Here is a 22092-nt window from a genome sequence, read left to right on the forward strand (position 1 = left end):
AAGCATTTGAAACAGAAAAAGGCAAGAAGAATGTCCCTTTGTCTCTATGAACAACTCTGCTTTGACTGTCCACATCTGACTGCTGGCTTTGTAGGAGTCATTTGTCACACAGTCCTATCCCCACAGTTAAGGTTACACTTCTGTCCACAGCAATCTCCAAAACTGCAAGTTTGAAGGAAACCGAAGTGTCACAAAACTGAAGACCCAGTACACTCTCCATAAGCATTACATATACGAGGATTTTGATGTAGAAGAAGGAAAAGCAGCCATGGTATCTGTACAGCAGCTCACACAAGCAAGTGCAGCACAGCAAGGCAACAAGCTGGGTTATTATACAGTAAAAACACACAAATTTACATAAAATGGCAAGGAAAAATATAGAAGATACGGCATTAGTTACAATTGTAAGTTATTTTTGTAATGCCAACACTTTATGGTTTTTTTTAACCAGCTGCTCAGTTTTGTGTTCTTTATTCAACCTTCCCCCCTGCAATGCAGCTTTTCCCCTACTAATACAAACTGCATTATTAATAATCTAATTAAGCCTAAAATTAGGTATTCAGTCACATCAATATAGAAATATCAAAGTCAGTTTTCCCTTTTGATATATTTCTGAAACTTCTACAAGGTTTTCCTCTGATTAGCTTGAAATTTCATGCCACAGATGTTGTCTGTATGACAATTCATCTTAAAAAAAAAAGGACATGGTAAAAGAGTCAATACATTAGAAAATGATCATGCTTCCTTGATCAGGGAACAGTTCTCAGAGGAACTAGCATCAGAAAAGTATCAACTCCTGCAAATTTAACACTGTGCTGTCATGCTGTGAGAGCAACTGCACTGCCAATTGTGCCACTGTCACAAAACTCCCTCAACAATTAATGATCGAGTTACCTTCCCTTTTTGCTTTTGGAAATTTCTTTGTATATTTACGTTCTTATTAGTATTCCTAATACATATGACTTCCATATACAGTGTTTTTTCCTTCTATCCCTATGCAGTCAGAAAAAAAGCCCAAAAGCTTTTTTGTACTGCTGTTTTCCTCTTTGTTTCATGTGAAATTTTGCCTTCAAATTGCCTTCTGATTGGCTCTCAGAAGCACGTTCAAGGGTAAAATTTGGATCGTTGCCACAACTGCATTCTTTATTGCAAACACACGCCAACCTTCAAAGTTCAGTTATTTGAGCAAAAACATACGTTAATTGTTGTGCAAGGAGAATGGAAAGCATATCAGATTAAGCCCATTTGAAGGTATTTCACTCCTCTCCTTGCTTGATAAATCAGCACAGAGCTGGATCTACTTTGTTCTAGTCATTCAATATAGCCATTAAGACCACACAAGTGACGTTTAACACAAAATCAGACTTAACAACAACCAAACAAGCATTCAGAATAAAATTACCTTCTTCTCATATTTGTTATTCCAGGACTGGTCTAACAGGTATTGCAACATTTGTCAGCATAAAGTTATTCAGTTACATGTAAAAATAATGGAATGCAAGGAGTGTGTTGCAATAAACCAGCTTAATAGATACCAGCAACTTAAAAGGCCTTTTCCTTTCACCTATGAAGGACAGCAGTGAATAGTTCAGAAAGGTGCAAGCCAGTTAACCAAGAAGCAACTCTTAAAATAACAGTTTGAATAACCCTTTGTCAGCAGCAGGTTTTACATATGGACAGACATTCAAGTAAAGGATGTTGGTTTACCTAGTACATTAATCACATCTTTCACCAAAAAAGGTACAAATTTTATCCTTCACATTTACTTTGAATAAAGACTGGGTTTAACTTTGATATGGAAAATGCTTATGGTTTTGGCACAGTACAAATGATAAAGTTAACTTGTTTCTCTTCTTACAGCTCAAGTGTACACTGAGAGAACCTACAAGACAAAACCACTACCATTGCTATGACTGGTGGCACTTATGCTCTCTCTGGAAAGCATATTTGTCTGTGTCACATCAGTACCTGGTAGTATTAAAGCAAGCACTTATCTTCGAAAGAATCTGCAGACTGAAGTTTTTACTAAACCCCACTGAAGAGAACCCAACCTTAAGTAAAACCCATCTAGTGAAAGATAGGATGCCTCTGACCCACAACTTTCCTCCTGGTGACCCACAATTTTTCCCTCACTTCCCAGTGGGAAGAGGAGACAGCCGTTCTAGCAGAAAAACTTTTTTTAAGAAGTGAGTTATCATTGCAAAGACCTGATGATGCCTTTGAAGAAGCACCTCATGAGAGCACAGAAGAGGAGGAGTGGGCTGAAGAAGCTCCTATTCTTTGAAGCTCTGCTGGGCTATCTGAACTGGTGCCAGAGTCAGGCATAGAGGGAGAAAAGATTCCAGAACTGGAATGCAGTTGTTCAAACTAGATTCTAACCTAACTGGACTGCATTAGAAGTTTTCAATGCTACTACCTAACAATGTCCTATCAATTCATCTTGAAAAAAAAAAAATTACTTCCTCTTTCACTTCCCTCGCCCCCAGTCCTCAGTATCTCACACAACATCTGAAGAACTGACTGTTCTGTGCCATCTGCAGCTAATTCTTTGCAGATGGTGACTGCAAGAAGGCACAGACACAGCTTATTAGACTCCTGTTTGTTACTGTGGTTCAGCAGACAGCAACATCTCCTCACTTTGTGGCCATATTTTTCACAGTCCACTCCAACAGTCCAAGTTCAACCAAGCTGTCATCATTAGCAATCTCCTGAATAGAAACAAGCTTTCCAAGCTCAAGAACACAGGATTTCCTGAACCATATCAGAGCAGGCACTCATCAAGACAATAACCAAAAGCATTTTAAACAACAACAACAAAAAAACCCACCTCAACACAGGAATCTATTATTATTATTACTAATAAGGTATGCAATAGCTTTTCCAGACAGTTTCTTTCTAGCCCCGAATGTGTGCATTCCCTCATAGTAGGATGGTTCATGTTCTCTATACAAACCTTCTCTACGAGAAGTCACTGATGGTCCATGTAGAGAAACAGCACTTCAAGCCTGGTAATTGAGTTGGAGAGACCTCTAGGGTATAAATATGCTTTATGCTACTCTGCTGAAGTAACAACTCCTTGAACATTTTGCAGCATGTCTACGTGCAAATTGGATAGAAGTTAGCTACCAAGTTCTGTGACAAAACCAATCCTTTCAAATGTACCTAATCCTACTGTTTTCCAGGAAAACAAGGGTTGGGGGTGGCAACTGCCTTCGGTACCTGTCTTACTGAGACTGCACTTGACCCTCACCATACTTTCTTGCAAATAGACATCAGCACCCCTACGGAGGTTACATACATTTGAGTAGAGGTTAAAAAAAAAAATCTTCTTGCTACAGCCTTCCTCAGAACAGGGTAGAGCAAGACTCAAGGAGACAAAATAAAGAACATGGCTTTAGGCCCTGTCAGTGGCATGTAAACAATGTGACATTAGAGCCCATGCAGCCTGATTTCAGGAAGGCAGGACAGAAAAAGTTGCTTTAAGTAAACTGGGCTGCAAACAGAATGCAATAGGTAGGCAAAGAAAGCAAGAAAAGGAGACAAAGAGAGGTATAGGTAGAATGAAATATGAGGAGCCCAGGAAGACAGGCAGACACAAGCCAACAGGGCAGGAAAGATCCTACAAGAAGCTAACAAGAGAAAACTTTGGGTTAGCAGAGTAAGCAAGCTAGAACTGACACCAAGCCCAGAAGGGAAGACCACATACAGCCTGAAAAGCTTAAGACAAATCAGATAAAGAAGGAAGATGATCGGAAAGACTCTTTGAAAGGGAAGGTGTGAGCACAAAAAGACACAAGGAAAACATGCAAAACTCCAATCCCTTAGCGCGTTCTCATCTGGAAATGGGACTCCAGATTTCAGCTCACTGTTTGTTATTTGTCAGGTTGTATTTACAGAACAGATTCCTTATCTGCAGGCTTTCAGTGAGCAGGGCAGGTTGACTAAGGTAATGCTATGCATTAGCCCCAGCATCTCTTGTGAATGGACATACGTATACTTACTATGGTTGGGTAGACTAAATGCACCCTTCCTTCTTCCAAGGAAACAAAAAATTCCAACAAAAAAAAGGGGCTGTAGCAATTTTCTATGTGGCAGTTTGTCACATGTTCTGTAACATTATAAATCTATTTCAGTTGTGCTTTTAACAACAATATTGCCACCAAAAAAAAAAAATTCCATTGATAGGAAGGACCTTCTTCACTCATAATTATCTTCATAAGTAGAAGGAAAGCTACCTAGCTACCTTACCCATTTTTCCCCTCAGCAGGATGGGGTGAAGTACTTTCCCTTCCCTCAGTTGTGTTATGGAAGTTCATCAATATGTGAATGATACACAAACTTAAAACGAATGTCAAAAATCTTGCAGAGTGACAAGTAACTGAACAACAAAGTATTTTCAATTGTGTTATATCGTCAAAGTAGAAAACTCATGAAACTAGCTGTTTAAATGGCATTTTTCCTCTTTCAGTTTTCTTCAAAAACTGATTACGTTGTATCCATCATTCAGGTGCTCAACTTATGCCTTTTTAATCACACTGTGTATTTAATTATCCATGCAAAGTGTGGTGAGGAGAGGAAAGTTAGACTATCCTCCCTTGGTCCCACTTTCCATGGCAACAGATTCTATTAAAGTATTTAAAGATTTAAACTATTAGTTTCAAATCTTCCTGCTATTAACAGATAAGCCAAAAGACTGAAGTATACATCAGTACTTTGGATTTCAGGAAAACTTTAATTTGACATATTTAACAGATCTTATGAATCATCCCTTTTTACATGACACTATAGTTTAAGATTTACCTTGCCTTTCAAGAAACTGAAAGATTTTAACATGCTCAGAAAGCCCTCTGGTTTGCACAGTACCTAAGTCATGTTTCAAGTGGAGTTTCCAAATGGATGAATTCCACTTTCAGATTATTAAACTTTGAAAGCCTGAAATATTCAAACAGCATATACTGGCTCAGACACACAGAAGTGTCTATTCCATTTTACCTAAGAGACTTGGCTTGCTTAGCAAACAGGGACGTGGCAAGCACTAGTGGAAAAAAGTTATTCTTCTTTTCCATTAGCTTAGGTACAGGATGAAGCATTACTTTGGTTTTAATTATCAAAACAAGAACTAATGCATTTAAAGAAACAACCTCCATTAGCAGTCAGCATTCGATTACCAATCCTAGTTGGAGAAAGAGGGGAAAAGCAATTACAGTGGAAGACACAGTAGGCAGATTTGACAGACTATCTGTCAAATGCAGAAATCAAACTTATATCATGACTTCTGCCCATCTATTAGGAAATACAAAGGGATTTAACTTTCAACATCCCTCAGTTTGATAGTCTAAGGATGAAAATGCAAATTCACACTCTTATGAGTAAAAGCTGGACTGTTTTAACACTAAAGTTGTAACTGCCAGATTTCTGGTATTTAAGGATACCATTGTTGTTTCAGCACTTGCATCAGCTATCCTTCCAAACTGGGAAAGATTAAAAAGTCAACAGGTCAATATTTCTACTGGTGCCCTATAGTTTGAGGCTTTGGAAGAATACCCTCCCCAAGGAAATAAAACCAAGAAAACAAATTTTAAAAAGGTTAAAAATTATACCTCTGAAAAAAATAACTGAACCATTACTCTTATACCAAACAGTTTACATGTAGAATATTGTTACCTCATGGCTAAGTATCAAATGCTGTTCTTTTTAGAATGGAAATTTAGCTGAAACAAGAGATTGCAAGTGGCACAAAGAATCAACCTGCTTTAGCTATGCCATTCCACAAACTAAGCCCATTTCTTTCGAGGCTGCAAAGTACAGAAGGGCAACCCACAGCAGATTTTCACAGCGAGTTAAACACATGATGAATTGTCATGCCAATAGAGTCCTGCTGAACTACTACAGACTTAGTCACACATTCACAAGTTAAAAAAGAACTGGTGAGTAAGATTACTTAGGAACTCATATATGCTACTGCCCACGACTACAGCAACAAAAGACGAAAGGTTCGGCCTCTGCTCTTCCTAGAGCTAAGAAAGAAACCACAAAAAGCCCAGACAAAGCACTTGTATGCCTTTAGCGAGCAACGTCATGACCAATGATCATGTTTCAGCAGTTTCTCACAAGATCTCCTTGTTTAAAGACTGTAGCTCAAGAACAATTTTCTTATCACAAAAGAAATACGACGGATGGCATCATATCACACTTCCTTAACTCAAAGATTGTAACCTTAAATATAGTCAGTAGCCTTACAAATACATTCACTTCACCAATATGACTTTACGCATTAAAGTAGACTAATAATGCATGTCCACTACAGCATCATAGAAAGGGTCCAAGATCGCTTTTGATAACTGTTCAAAACAATCCTAAAAATACACCACGGAAACTTAATTCCAGCCAGATATATTTGAGCCAACTCATTTCCAATTCAGTCATAAGCAACAACAAGAAAAAACAAAACAAACATGGACATATGTAGAAGTATAAACGTAAAACATATCAGGCCTAATGCAAATCTAACCAATGGAATACATAAACTGTAAAATATGAGCAGTAAGATAATGCTACATTGTGTAAGTTTAAAGAAAATAGCAATTCATGCATTCATATAATAAATGATACAAGTATAATCAATGCCTACTTATTTTTCTAGGCCTTTACTACTAAAATCCACCACATTTATTCATAGTTCAGTCGTATCAATACATTTAAAGTGAGTATTTCACACTGCTTTACAGCCAACTGTATGCAAAGATAGCTACCACAAACTACAAACAGAACCATTTAGTCTTGAAATCTGCAAACATCATAGCACACAAATCACAAAGTCTTAGTTTCTTCCATTCTTAAACTTAAGCATTTGGAATGCCAAGTTTACTGAGGTACTATCTTCCTCTAAAACATACACTTCTCTTTTCTGAAAAGTCCAAGACCACGTGTGTCTGAAACTAAACATGTCATCCTAAAACATATTAAACTAGATTCTAGTTTTTCATCAACTGCACAGAAAAAATTACTAACCCTGAATTACTGAAGACAAGTGCTTACCTTCAATCCTTTTTAAGGCCGACAGACAAGTATCCCGGCTTGGAAATTCAAACGGATTATTACAGGTCCGAATGGTGTCACATTCACATTTCCCGTTGATTATGTTACAACCTGTTATAAGGTTTTCATTGCATGGTTCAAATCCAAGAAGCTGATCATCGTCCCAGTTTTCATCTAAAATAAACAAACAAACAAACTTGCTCACTATGAGATTTCAGCTGCAGTATATAAATTCAGCTGCGTTGGAGTTGAGTGCAATTCACATCAAGTTCAACATCACGCTAGACAGAAGATAACAGATTAAAAAAATAATGGATTAATCTAAAAGTGGAATTTGCCAAATACCATGTTTCACAGCTATCCTACTGCCCATTTTGCTACAGCAACTGGCATTGTTTACCTTCCATCTATATGAAAAACTATGTCATCTCAGAGAAATGCATAGCTGTAGTACAAATGAGTGCTATTTTAACAGAAAGAACTTTTGCAGGCAGTTGAAGTTATATTTATAATGGAAGTGAGAACATTGGACAGAATATGCAGCTGTTATAGAAGTCAAAATTGAGTCAGAAAGAGAGCATTTTAAGATTATTTTAAAAACGCATCACATAGAATTCACTCCACAGAGATAACTTTTTATTACAAAAATACTGCAAGATGCCAGACCTCTGATTCCATTATATCACCAAAAGTGAGTTTTCCAGCAGTCCTGGATTATCCTACATATTCTAGAAGAACTGATCAAGCATATTGCACTCCTTGCTGTCAAGGGGTTGGGGATAGATGGGCCACAATGAGTCCCTCTGCTCAAATAACTGTGCCTTTTGAATTAGTCCCATCAAATATGTGTAACTGCTGTTCCCACTATAAAAATGCCTATTTTCCTTTTAGGAGGCTCCAGAAAATGATATAAATCCAGCCAATCCAGAATTTCAGTACAATTCCCAGTTCTACAAAATCTCAACTTCCTTCGGTCCAGTTCACAAAACAGCAACATCCCACCAACTCAAAAGTTCAAGCAAGACAGAATCATAAAACAGCCTGGATTGGAAGGTGCCTTAAAGATCATCAAGCTTCACTGCCCCTGCCATGGGCAGGGACACTTTCCACTAGACCTAGGCTCAAAGCCCTTTCCAACCTGGCCTTGAACAGTTCCAGGGATGGGGCATCCACAACTTTTCTGGGCAACCTGTTCTAGTGCCTCACCTCCCTCACAAGAAATAGTTTCATCTTAATATCTAATTGAAGTCCTACTCTCTTTCATTTTAAAGCCATCCCCCCTTGTCCTATCACATGCCTTTTATGCAAGATTGAAAAAACTAAACTAGGCATTAGGTATTCTTTGCTATAGAGAATCAGATAATTTTCCAAGCTTATCTGTCTATAAAACAAGTACTACAAAACAGTCACACAAAATCCACTGACTTCTAGTGATGACAAAAGGAACACATACTTTCAATCTTTACATCTTTACATTCAACAGCAGCACTCACATTGTGTGTTCTAAACAGTTCACCCCAATTTTATATACTAGCAACAGGTAAGTTCCTAATACAGATCCTGCCAAGATATATTTCAGAAAAGTTAAACCATCTTCCACTTATGAAGGATAGGGGTTTTTTTGTTGTTGTTGTTATCAAAAGTTGTCCTCTGGTATGAGAGGTCACAGCCAAATACAAACTGTTTGTCATTCATTAGTCTCATGCTCAACCATAGTCTGAAAACCTATAATAAATAACAGTATATACCCAATTAGCTGAGGTTGGCATGTAAGTACTGTTCACTCAGAAAAAATGAAGAATATCTGCTAACCTGCAGTTTTTCTTGTTTTGGGAAAAAAAAAAAAAAAAACAAAAACCACCACCACCTGGAAAGAGTTTTTTACCAGTTCAGTACTCTATGTGATCTACAGAAAGTGTCACAGCAAATTCTCACAGGTATATTTCTCCCTGTACAAGCAACTGCGTGCTTTCTATTATGAGCTGGCAAAGTATCCTGCTCAAATAAAGAACTGATAAACAACAAAGTCAGTTACAGACGTGAAGATGAGAATCGCCATGGGAACCTCATGGCTCTTCTACTCTATAAAAATAGCAAAGGAAGAGTAGTCATTGACCCCAGGAAGTAATTTCTTTTTTTTAGCTAATGTTAACCTATCATCCCATACAGCAACTGTATCAATGAAAGTCAAAGGAAGTGCAGCAGTTCCTGAAGAGAAACTATTAAAATTCTTTCAAAAGAAGATGCCCCTTCAGTAATGCTTAGGACAATTTAATCGTGAGGAGGCCATGCATGCAGAGGAAAAAAAAAAAAAAAAAAAAAAAGTCCTGAGAATTTGGAGAACAATAATACATCCTGTTTTTGAGAAGCCGGAATACAGTCTGGACAATTTGTATTTTAGAAATTACAGCAGTAATCCACGTAACAACAAGAACAAAAGCTACATCTACGGTCCAAGACTCCTTGTTTCAAAGTCTGTAACCACAGGGACCACAGCTTCATCCAGATCAGTCTAACAAAAGGATTTGGGTTGCTCCCTGTTTCTGAAATATGAGCTCTCATCCCATATCTCTGGGGGCAGGACAAAGCCCAGCTAGCCTGGTGGCTGCATGTGCTCTCACCCCCACAGCCCCAAGCCTCCCAGGCCACTGCAGTGCAGACAGGTAGAGCACACAGACAGCGATGCACTTGGTGCCTTTTTAGCAAACCGGTTCAGAGACCTCATGCCGCTTTGCCCTGCGGTATTTCAGCACTAGATCTTCTCAAGGCTGACAGATCAGCAGGATCCCTGTCACACAAAAGCTGCTCACCTCATGAGAAGTGGGACTCACCTGGCATGGAAAGCAGTCACCCCTTACCTATGGCAGAACGTATGGATGCAGATGCACTGCACACTGTGGCACCACCCACCTGGATTTCAGAGACAGGTTAGTCGATACCTGCTGCCTCTCAGGGCTTTCTAGAAAAGGTGGTACACAGAAAGCATACGGCCCAGTAGGAGGTGCACCTAAAGTCTTCAGCGTCACACACCTCAAAAATTAGCTCAGTAGCCATTTAAGAGGATAGAAGAGAATACCCCCAGTAATACTTGCAGACTATACTTCTAACATCTTCTGAATCTTAAAACAAGGTATTTTTCATTACTTGGTGTGAATACAGAAGTTACATTCCAACAAGAAGAATGCAAATCCAGTTTCAGCCTGCACAGCTTCTACCAGCCTGCTTTTCACACAAGTTCACTTGGAAACAAGATTTCCATCAATGAAGGAGCAAAAATGTAACAGGAGCTTATTTTAGTTTAGTAAATCAATGCAAAGTCTAGAATGATTTTTCATGCAGACTTAAGACCTTTTTTCCTAGTTGATTTTCTCCTTTTATGAACAGAATTTCAAGGTCCTACTAAAGGATAAATTGTTTACCACTTAAAGAAATCTTCAGACATCACATCAACACAGGTAGAACAAAATTCCTTGGAATGGGAAGTACAACCAGATGAAAGTATTCACATGAGCTACAGGGATGTAGCTCAATTGTCTCATTTCAATTCAAATTCAATTCAAAGCTTTGGTTACTTGATGCAAAAGCATCTAGTGCTGTCCTTGATGCAGATAAATAGCAGTCCAGTAAAGCAAGCTTGTTCCTTTAGAGGTCAGCAATATTTCAACAGACAATGGAATCATGTCTTGAACAAAACATATAACCTAGCCTCTATTATTCCCCAAAGTCATCACATCCTGTGGACTATTCCAGAAAACAAACTTTTACACACCAGTGATTTGGGACCTGGGACAGTTCATGAACTATTCCGAGCTGTAGCACAAACTTTGCTGCATGCTCTGCTTCACCTTCTCTATGGCTTCCCTTTCAGGATACTAGTCTTTCATGTCTACATCTCAGAAATCAGAATTATATGAAGGAATAAACAGAGATATGATAAATTGTCAAAGCTTTACTTCTCTGCAGGCAGAGCTGACAAAACCCAAATGTAAGAACCTGAGTCTGTCAAGCCTTGGTATGCACATCTTATCTCCTAGTTGACTTCTAGTAGACCAAAAAATACAAAAATCAAGTAGGTGTTTAACATTCTTGAGTGTTTAGAAGCAATCCAGCTGAAAAGAAGCCCAAGTATACTGCCAGTTTCCATCCAAGCTGATCTTTGTTTAACTGTGATTTTCACCACCTCATAGTGCCAGCATGATCAGGTAGGGACAAAAAAGGGAATGACCATGCTTTTTAGAAGCCTTGAGTTGTCAGTGGGCTCCTGTTAAACAGTCAGTTACTTAAGCACCTTTTGCGCACATGCCTTAAAGCAGTTCAAACGCTCGCAGCAGCCCGGTAACTACAGCTTCAAAGTAATTTCTCTTCCAAATAATTTCTATCTACATGTGATCCCCACTCTTTCCAACTCATTCAGGCAAGTTGCCTTTTCAGATAATAACATAGTTCTGCATTTACTCAGATCAAAGTTAAATCCTGGACATAATACCTTTTTAACTCTTCTAAGTGTACTTTCATACCATAAAGAAGCCATGGGGAACTTCTCATTAATTTCAAACTTCTTTTCATTTTCTTCTATCATTCATATAGTCACTTGCTTTCTGCAAAGCAAACATTTCAGCTTGCTAAAAATTCCCGCACTGCTCTGGGTTGCTGAACTCCCAAGTCCTGTCATAGCATGCATCTAAAAGCAGGGGAGAGGATTAAGGCATTAACAAGTTGACAAGAGGTCCTTAAACAAGTCCAGTCTAGGAAACAGTCTGAGAAATATATCTCCTGGTAAGCAGCATTCCATCACTTCTTTCATACTGAATCTTACCTACCAGTACTCACAACACAGCACCATGCAAGGTATGATGCTCACGGTTGAAGCATTTATCTTCTTCACCTGAAGAGCTGCTTGTGTTTTCAAAAGAGCATGTAACTGAGAAACTAACTTTGAGTCTTGTTTTTAAGGCACACCGTACCTCACTATAGTTACATTTACTGTCTCCATATGCAAAGGATCATCTCAAAACAGGTGCAAGCTAGAAGTACAAGGAAAGATGTTTTCAGAGACTCCTTCTCCATTGCTTAAACTTTTGCTTTTCCTTCTTTCAAGTTTTCAATTCCTTCTGCCCAGCACAGAAACTTCTCTTTTGTGTCCTGTCCTAACACCTCTCTTTCTTTCTGGGCATTTAAGGAATATCAGTTATTGTTTGGAAAACGTTATACTGTTCTCCTTCACAGTTTATAAAAGATAATGCATCACCTCAAACCAGCAAACAACACTGAAGTTCACCACTGTTGAAAAGTACTGGAGTGAACTGAGTGAAGTCCCATAATTTATATTTAACTGCAGCATGTTACTCAGCTATTTCTACACACACTCCCCCCCTTTTTTTTTTTTTTTTTTTTTTTTTTTAGCAACAGGTAGGTCTCAGGATGCTGAAAGAGCAAAGATACTCTTGCATCCTTTTAGATCCTGCATTTGAAGGAGAAAGAATGGTTTCACAGTGACACAGAAGCAATCCTTACTGAGACTGGTACTGCCCTCTGGGAACTGATGGAGGAAGAACCTTTCAGAAGCTCCTCCATCAAACTAGACCCAAGGTCTGAGCCCCAGCACTCCAGCACACTGGTCTACACAACAGCATTTTCAAATCAGTGGTATTCATTAAGATGGTATGAGACTCTGAAAGGATCCTAGAGACTTGCTAAAATAAAAAAAGGAAATACTTCTTGCCAGTAGGCTTTGGCTTCTCTTTGAACAGGAAAAAAGAACGATGGAAAGGAAATTCATGTTTTGGAGGAGTTGAACAATAGAAATGACTAATCACCACTAAAGAATGCTTGAAACCCAGCCCCAGACCTTGAAAAGCAGCAGAAGGGGAGACTAGCCTTGAAGTGAGTTTGAGCTCATACACTGGCTTCAAGCCTTTCCCCTCTCGCAACTTATTCCTTCATTGAACTCATGAATCAAGGACTACAGCTGGCAGAAACTTTTATGGCAAGACACACTGCTGAGAATTTTGTGAGAAAGCATTTTTTCCACCTTTTGGAAGGGTCTGCTTTTGAAGACCTGGACTTCATGTGGAATGTACAGCAGTACAAAAGCATTTTGCAGCTCCCTGAGAAAATTCCTAGTCAAAGCTAGAAAGCAAAACTGTACCATAACATTTAGATACCTCAGGAACACACATACATGTAAGACTTGTCTAAAATCTGACTGTTTGCTTTAGCTTATCCAAAATAGAGCATGTATCTCAGGTGATCAAATCCCCAGTGCAGTGAGAAAGATTTTCACTGCAGTAGCTCTGCATGTGTCTCAAGACAGTTATTTCATACTAAGGAATGCAGAAAGTATTTAAACAGACCAGCTTTCCACTCAATTATCAGAAACTCCACAGAAGCCTAGAGGAAGGCAAGGAGATAAATGGAAATGTTAAGTGAAGCATGTGATGTGAACAACTATTTCAGGTTTTAAAGTTTTCCTTTCCCCACACCGTCTGGAATATTTTAGTTATCCAAGTACCACCACCTCCTTCTCTCTTTTTTTTTTTCCTTTCCTTTTTGGGGGGCAGGGAGGAGAGGTGGGGGGAGGGTGGCAGGGGGAAGAAAGGTATGTTTAATTTGGCTTTTATTTTTTTTAGGACTTTCACTATCAGGGCTCCCTACAATAAAACTGAATGGTACTTCCAATAGCCTTCCTTCCCCAAAGATGGTCTGAAATGATAAGTCATTAGTTCTGAAGTCTGACCCCTATGCATTTATACATCTGAAAAAAGACAAATAAATTGCTTTAGACCTGTGACCAGAACCATATTTTCTTTGTAAATAGCTGACTGAAAATACTACACCATGTCCCAGGGTTTAATTGATCAGAGAGAGCTTCTGCCAGTACTCCTCTGATTAGAATGAGCATGGACAGCAGCATTTCAGCTGTTGTAGCAGATTTTTCCTCTAGCTCTAGAAACCTCATTATAAAAATAATTGCTAAGGCCTCAGAAGAGGGCCAAATCTTCATGATAATTTTCCAAAGGAGGTGAAAATTCTGATTCTTTTAAGTTGCACTCTGCACCCACACACTTCAGAAGCCTGCATGGACAGCAGCACGCATCAACTTCACTGCAAACAAGTAGTTGGCTGGCAGCTTGCTGCAGCTGCTAGGCAGAGACAAAGCTGACAGAAGTAGGAAAACCTTTTCCAAAGACAAATTCTGGAACAAGGCTATGAATTGAGCAAACTATACCAAGAACAGCTAACACTTTTAGGAGAAATACATCATCTTAAATATTTGGCCACTTTTGCCCCCAGTCACTAATGCAGCATCACTGAACCCCATAATTGCAAGATGTTTCAGAAGAATTGCACCCAACTTCTTAGCTGCAGGAGATTACAGGAGAAACTTTACCCCAGATTTAAAACTAGCCTCAAGGCTATATTCTTTTTCTAAAACCTAACTTAGAGATAGATGTCAAGTTTGGTGTTTATATCACGAAAGCAGCATGTTTTACATTACCACGTGTAGCACCATTATCATTATGACCCCAGCTTTTTATCAACAGCCCATCAGTGAGGGGAAAAAATACCTCCGACATGCTCACATCCATCCTTTCTGAAAAAAATCCTGAAGAGCATCCCACACAGTCTGTAGCAAAACACTGAAGTTTAATTCATTTCAAGGATAAGTGACCCAACAGAATGGGCTCTCTTGGATTTAGAAACATCACATATGCTAATTATTTTCACTAATACAAAAAAAACCCCACACACCTTCAAACAAAAAAACAAACAAACAAAAAAATAAAAATAAACAAAACAAACAAAAAATCCCAGCCACCAGTTGAAGCCTAACAGTATCACAGCAGCTGGCTATATAAGGCTTAAAGTTTAGGAAATGAGTAAGAACATGGGAATTGGTGCATGCCTGTGAGCCAGTGCTTTTCCTTCTGTTCACAACCCTGCGTTCCCATTTGTTTTCCTATTCAAGACTTGCATGCTCATGACCCATAAGGTGTTAGTGATTTGCAGATTCTGAAGTGCCCAGTACACCCAATGAATGCTGCTAGAGACTGAATACTGCCCCTGGTAAAGGTGTGAACTGCTCCCATTTATCTCAAAACATTACTAAGGATTTACTTTACCCAGACAAGGCCAAACTAGTCTGTTCAGACAAGAGCTCCCTCAGGGACCATCTTTTAATCCCTATGCTTATGTGGAATTTAATCAAGATATCTTTTATCAAAAGTTATCTTCCAATCTTAGTTTATGTTGGTAAGTTTGTCCATATAAATAAGCTTTCTATGTCAGTGTTAGTCAGTAATTTTCCAAATTCCAGGCTACACAACTGGTGTCACTCAAAGTCTCAGGCAAAACCCTGAGTTCACCATTTCCAAGTTTACATTCCCTGTGGATTAAATGCATTCTCAAATGAAAGCAGTTTATAAGTCACAAGAGACATTTAATAGGTCACCTCTACAAGGTATTTAAACCATTAAAACAGAGAAATATTTGGTCTGCAAGATACTATAAACTTTACTTATTGAGTTGAAGAATGCTTGAGGGGGCACAAAGCAAGGAAGGGAAGAGGAAAGCATTTTTGAACCATATTAATGGATTAATTATTGCATAATATGCCTGTCAGTAAAATGACATTTTGCTTGACTAAGTACTAGGCAAGAAGTTAAATCATGCAAGAATCCTTGAATCAGCTAGAGGGTACTTAAGCTAGCAAACATGCCTAGGGGGGAGTCTCAAGGTAGCTTAAAAAAAATAAATCTTTATAAGCAGTGTGATTTTGGGGAACCTGATGAAATAATCACTTTCTACGTGGAAAAATTCATATAAGCAGAGGATGTTTATGAAAGGTTTTAAAAACTAAAAATAAATAAAAAGAGAATATTCTGCTTACAGAAGTTAAAACATTTAGTAACCCAGCCTATCCAAGGTGAGATTTCTAGTTTTTAACTAACTGTGCTGATCCGCAGCCAAAGCCTACCAATTACTGCATCAATATCCCTCCTCATATCTGTTAGACTCTTCCATTTAATTTTTGTTGAAATACTGGAACCAAGTGATTTCTAAAATCGAAATATGGTGCACAGAAACAGAGAGGAAGCCATTTCCAAGTCAAATAAGCACCTGATCCAATTCAAATTACATGCCACACTCAAAGTTACATGTTCTTACTGATGTTGAGATTTCCGCGTTGACAGAATACAGAGTAGAAGTAGCTTACAAATTCTCCAGTCTGTGTGTAAGAAGACAGCATGCTCCTAGTAAGTGTTTTCTGGTGAGGGGGGGAAGTAAGGGAAGTCTTTGATCAAGACTAGCATATCAGAAGCTGAACATTCACCAACCACCAGAGAACTACTTCTCATTCCAGTTTCACAAGTAAAATAATTTTTCTGATAATTTTCTTTGTTGAAAACATGAATAATTTTTCCATTTGTTTCCCTGATAGTCTGGATTGCTGACAGTCCTTGAACAAAGTATTCTGACTGTCTTCATGCCAACAACAATTTGGTGCAGCACTTAATACCGATGAAGTCCCCAACTACATCATCAGTTCTAACACTTGATTTACTGGAGAAAGTTCTCTGTGCACACATGAGCATCAGAACCACTTGGATACTTCCCCAGCCCCTCACTACATAACAAAGTAAGATAAAAACCCCAACCTAACAAAAAGATAAGAAACCTGGGCAATGCTGTTCCAGTCCAAACAGATATAAACAACTGGGTTACCAACATGTGACTTCTCAACTACTTGAACTTCAGTAACTGGTACTGAAAGCAAAATACTGCCTGATCTTTAACAGTCTGGACTGCATAACAGGCAAGAAGCCTAGCATGCTGTATAGAAGTATGTCTGGAGACAAAGCATCAAGCTGAGGCCTTTGGGTCCACTGACCCACTAGGTAGAGAGCACAGGACTGAAAACAACTGAAAATAAAGTTCTCCCGAGGTACTAGTTACAGAAGTCACAAGTATCAGCACTACTTATGATAAAAATACTACCAACTCGGTAACCAAGTTATTCTTAGTTCAGAAAAGCAGGAAAGAACTCTACTAGCATACACGTAAAATAAATACCTGAACACAGCAAAACAAAAACAAGCTTAGGTTTCCTCTTTCAAATTTTGAAAAAAAAAAAGCTGGGTTGTCAAATTTTCCTTTCTTCTCACAAGCTCCAGTTTCACCGTGCTTTGGTTACATATAATATATTGTGCCCTTACATATTTCTAAGACAAAAACTAGTCCACAGCAGGTTTCAAGGTGGGGAAAGGGACAATGGACACATTCAAGCTCTCCCAGGTTGCCCCAACAAGGAGTCAGACAGACTGTAATGCTCCAAGCTCCCAAAAAGATGCAGTTCAGTAAATGAGACTAGGATTAGCCACAGGAAGGCAAGCTTCTGCCATTGTCCTAGGAGATTAACCCACATACTTTCCCAATACTTGCCTAAAATCTGCTAAAGCAGCTTTCTTCTGGTCCCAAGGGAGCCCCAGTACAGAAGCTATGCACTAGGCAGAGAAGCCTCAAGCATTCAAGGGAAACCTTAAACTACCTACAGTGAGCAAAAAGAATACAGCAATAGCTGTATCCCCCATTCCTCCCAAAAAAGCAAACACACCCAAACCCCACTAAAAACAAAACAATAAACCAAGCCAGACAAAGTACTAGATATTACTGGCAAGCTACTGGCACAGAAATACCTTCTTTTAATATGTATCTAGAGGTTAATTTATACGAAAGTATATCATAAAAGAAAAACATAGAGTAGGAGTTTTGTTAACGAAGCATTTCAAATATATTACAAAATCTTATGTTTCTGTTACTCAGTTAAAAATAATTTCAGCTCATTTTCAGTGTTATGTGCTATTGTCATGTCTTTGAAGAGTTTAGCATAGCAATCTAGGCCCCTTCATTTAATAGCACCAGAAACCAGGGAAGCATGGTAACTGAAACAAGAAGAGTGTCATCACAAGAAATGCCTTCACAGAGTAAGCAAACTTCTTTGGTAGAACTTTTCCAAGGCTCCCTGATCCCCCCGGAAGACAAGAGCCCTGCCCAGCTGCACTGCAGCAAAAGCCAAGGCTAAGGTGTTTCTGGAGAACCTCAGTCTAATTCAGTGGTGACTCTAGGACTACCTTCAAAGGCAGAGCAAGGGGCAATTCCTGTTTTGCATTCAAAATTTCTCAATGCTCAGACTCTTTGGAAGGGGCTGTAGGCTCTCAACACACCTCACTGAACCAATCCAGCAGCATCCCTATAAAGCCAACATATGCTGGAGCTGTGCAAACTCTCTCAAGAATGCCCTTCAGGAGCGGCCACCAGGGGAAGCTGACCTCAGAATTATTTACTACGGGTATAACTGCATTCAGGAAAGGTATTTACCTACTTTGGGATAATGACACAAACAGAGCCTGAGAACTGCATAGAGATGTGAATAGTTAAGGTGGTGACATGAATGAGAACTTTCTTCAGGTTTTAGAAGGATAAAGAAAAAAACAAAAAACAAAAAACAACCTCAGAACCAGCAACAGATTTCATTAATAAACAGTTCTTTAACAAAGAACAGTCTATTTGTAATTTCAAAAAGAGAAGCTACCAGTAACAGATGCCACAGAGACTCCTCCATCAGGTGTTATTAACTAACGTCAAGTGTATTAAATACTAAAACTAAGTTACCAGACAAGTATTTCTACCTGTTGCTATTTCAGCTCTCAGAGTTTTCTGTAGCCTAGTATGTGTTGATACTCTGAAATAAGACACCGATGAAGCTTCAAAACTGATACAAAAAACATGCTTATAACTGTAGCCAGTAGGGGTCATTTCAGCGTAAAAAACTGCAGTGAAAGAAAAGGCTAAAGACAGGAAGAAGAGCAAAACCACGGATTTCTATTCACACAGTTCTGCAAGACACTTCCATTTCCTCCTCTCTGAACTGGGGTAGGACTGGTTTGCACTCCCAGTGGACAAGACAATTAAAAAAAAAGCAGCCCTTGTTCCATTAAAAGATAAAGGCACAGCTCACAGATCAGGGATTACCACCTTAGCCTGTTGCACATGTGCCTGTAAACTGCACAACTGTTTAGGTCATCACAATCAAAAAATCAGAGCTATTCAACATCATTTTCGTGATCAGAGGCAGTACAATAAGTTCCCTTTCATCCTTGCTGCCACCTCGTGCACAACAAGCACCATGAAGAACAGCACATTACTTCTGTTCCTTAGAATGAGGCAGTTTCCTGACAATTCAATAATAGGTATTCCAGGACTATTTATTAGGCTGACAGTTCAACTCAGTTGCTTTTCATTTATGAGAATGAAAATTAAGTTGATAAGTTATCTCGACTATTCCTATAGGGACAGCTGGAACTAGTTCCTAACCACAACACTAATTGAAATGCAATCTTGCCAGCAAATGCTTCATACTATTTTCTACAGTAAATGGGACGTGTTACGAGTTGAACTACAGCAACGTACAGATTGCATCACTTCAAAGGAATGAAATACTCTTAAACTGCCAGAGTTGTCCGTACTGTGATACAGTAAGGGAGCTGGAACATTAGGGCATTTAATGACTGCAGACTTTTAGTTCCTTTAACCATGGGGAATGGGGGAAACTGTTTTAGTCAAGCTTTTACTTGAAAACACACAACAAGAGAAACTCCTCCAAAACCAGGTAGGTTTTTAAAGTACGTTCGTACTTTTCTGTTTATGAAAACTTTTCCAATGTTAAAAACAAGAGAGACCACAACAATGTACATATTCACCAACATGATCTCAACCAAGGTCTTCCAAAGTTTAGGGCCATTTTTAATTGTTTAACAACACAGATTTTAACCCTGGAACTCGTCCTACCAAAGCATCAGCTGATGAGGCAGATGGCATTGGTTGTAGCACAGGCGGGACACATTGCCCTGCTCTGCTGTGGCTTGCAATTCATTTGTTACACAGGCAAATGGAGTTTTAAACTAATAATGAGAGCCAGGACAAAGGTCAGCTGCCCACTAAAAATGACCGAGTTTAGCTTTCTCAAAATAGTGCATCATTTTAAACGCAAGTTTTTTGGACAGATGCTGCCTTACCAGCTCTCTGGACTTTCTACTGCCCTCTACCCGCCGAGAGGAGACCGCCTCCCTCTCCTTTTCCAGAACTGTCGAAGCTCCCGCTCCGAGTCACATATACATTTACACATATCCCAAACTACTGGTTATTTGTAATCTCTTTACAGCGCCATGTTTTCCCTCAACTTGGGGGAAAAAGGGAACTAGAGGTACGAGAGAAAGAGACTGAAAATTTGCCTCTGGCCTTTGTTAAATTATCACATATAAAAAATAAGTCTTAGGGACTCTGATAGACACAAAATTTGAAGTGGGGGTGAACTCCGTTTGCATTTCATACCAATTCATCACCTCAACAAGCAGACAGTAGGAAGCTGAAGTGACTTTGAGAGTTTTGTTGTGGGTATTTCTCCCACCCTCTTGATGCTCCAGCAGGAGAAAAAGACACCCCTTATCAAATATCGAGCAGGACAGACGGGAAGATATTAAATGACAGGAACAGGAAGGAAAACTTTACAACAGATGATCAGCCTTTGTTGTTTCCTTACAGAGGAGGGAATCCGGAACAGGCATCATGTGTGCACGACTGACCTCCGCCGATCTCCATCTGCCAAACCCTTCCCGAGTCCTTTATCAAGGAATTTTAGTTGGGCATCAGTAGCTGGTATAAGCTATTAAGCAAACCAGTAACGCGCTATGCGAATAGAGAAATTATACTGCCTTTACAAAAATTAAGAGTAAAACTTGTAACGAGGGTTTTCTGGGTCTTTTTTTAGACGGAGAGGGTTAAAAAGACACGCTCGCAGATGGGACAGACGGGCGGCGGGAAGGGAAGGAAAGCGCACCGGCGTCTAAGATGTGTTAGGCTCCGGTGCGCCCTCCTTCCCTTCCCGCCGCCCAGCGGGTACCCCCAGCCCGGGGGATGGAGAGATGGATGGATGATGTCCCGCCGCCTCTCACCTTCGCAGACGCCCACTTCGTACTCGGTGATGGAGTCTCCGTTGAGCGGCGGTCGGATGACACAGCGCAAGCCCCGGTCGCAAGCCCCGTGCAGCCCATAGACTCCCCCGCAGCTCTCGTTCCGTTGCCGAGCGCACATGAAACAACAGCCGCAGATACCCAGCACGATGCTACCGGGGCAGCTCTTCGGTTCTTCGCATTTGGATTCGTCGCAGGGTAAGCAGACGAGCGCCCGCGTCCCCGAGTCGCCCAGCAGCAGGGCCAGCAGGAACAGCCACCCCGCCGCCGCCAGGTGCCAGCCGACGTCTCCGCCCGGGCGTCTCCTCCCCGCCGAGACCGCTGCCAGGTACATCCCAGCCGCCGCAGCCCGGCCTGGGCCGGGGGGGAGCCTCTCGGAAGCCCCCTCGCCAGGCGGCGGACCCGAGCGTGCCGCGGCTCCTTCCCGCCGCCCCCGCCTCCGGCCCCCCGAGGAAAGTTTCCTCTCTCAGCGAAGGCGGCCGCTTCGGCCAAACTTCTCCTCCGGGCGGCGGCTCCGCCCGCTGCCCCCTCCGGGAAGCGGCGTCCCTCAGTCCGTTCGTCCCTCACCCACCGGCTCCCGGTCCCGCGGCGCCGTCCGTGCGAGCGGCTGCGATTAAGCCCCGGCCGAGGCGGCGGCAGCTCCTGTGTCCCGCTCGCTGCCCGAGTACCGACTCGCCTCCTGCCTGACTCTCGCCCCGCTCCGAGTGCGCCCTCTGCCCTTCCCCCATTGGGCGGTGACCACCTTCGCACCGCCCCAGCTGCCGGGTTGCGCCCTCTCATTGGCTGCTGCCCATGCGGGCCCCGCCCCCTCCCTTTCCCGCCCCCCCCGCAGCCCCAGATCCCGGGGCTGGAAGAGGCGCAGCGGAGGCGAGGAGCAGCCTGGGCCCCACGGCGGTCGCCGCCACCGCCTCCCCCTGCCCCTCCCCTCCCCCTCCCGGGGCTCCAGGAGCGGAACGAGGCGACGGCGCCAGACCGCGGGGACGGGCTGGCGGCGGCCCGGGGAACACCGGGGGCGTGGTGGGAG

At 40.9% G+C, this 22092-nt stretch overlaps 1 protein-coding gene across 1 annotated transcript in view; it reads right to left on the minus strand.

The window, feature by feature from the left end:
- Positions 1 to 21750, minus strand: part of LOC114062546 (cysteine-rich motor neuron 1 protein) — a 156455-nt gene extending 134705 nt beyond the window's left edge. Inside the window, exons 1-2 of the mRNA XM_027894108.1 lie at positions 21051 to 21750; positions 7039 to 7212 (exon numbers count right to left, since the gene is read on the minus strand). Coding sequence (XP_027749909.1) covers positions 7039 to 7212; positions 21051 to 21402 — 526 coding nt within the window. The 5' untranslated portion in view covers positions 21403 to 21750. The remainder of the gene's footprint in view (positions 1 to 7038; positions 7213 to 21050) is intronic.
- Between the last annotated feature and the right edge of the window lie 342 nt (positions 21751 to 22092).

This window comes from Empidonax traillii, unplaced genomic scaffold (assembly GCF_003031625.1).
Source record: "Empidonax traillii isolate 1590-97213 ecotype Southwest subspecies unplaced genomic scaffold, ASM303162v1 scaffold417:size1128589, whole genome shotgun sequence".
NCBI classification, from domain to species: Eukaryota; Metazoa; Chordata; class Aves; order Passeriformes; family Tyrannidae; genus Empidonax; species Empidonax traillii.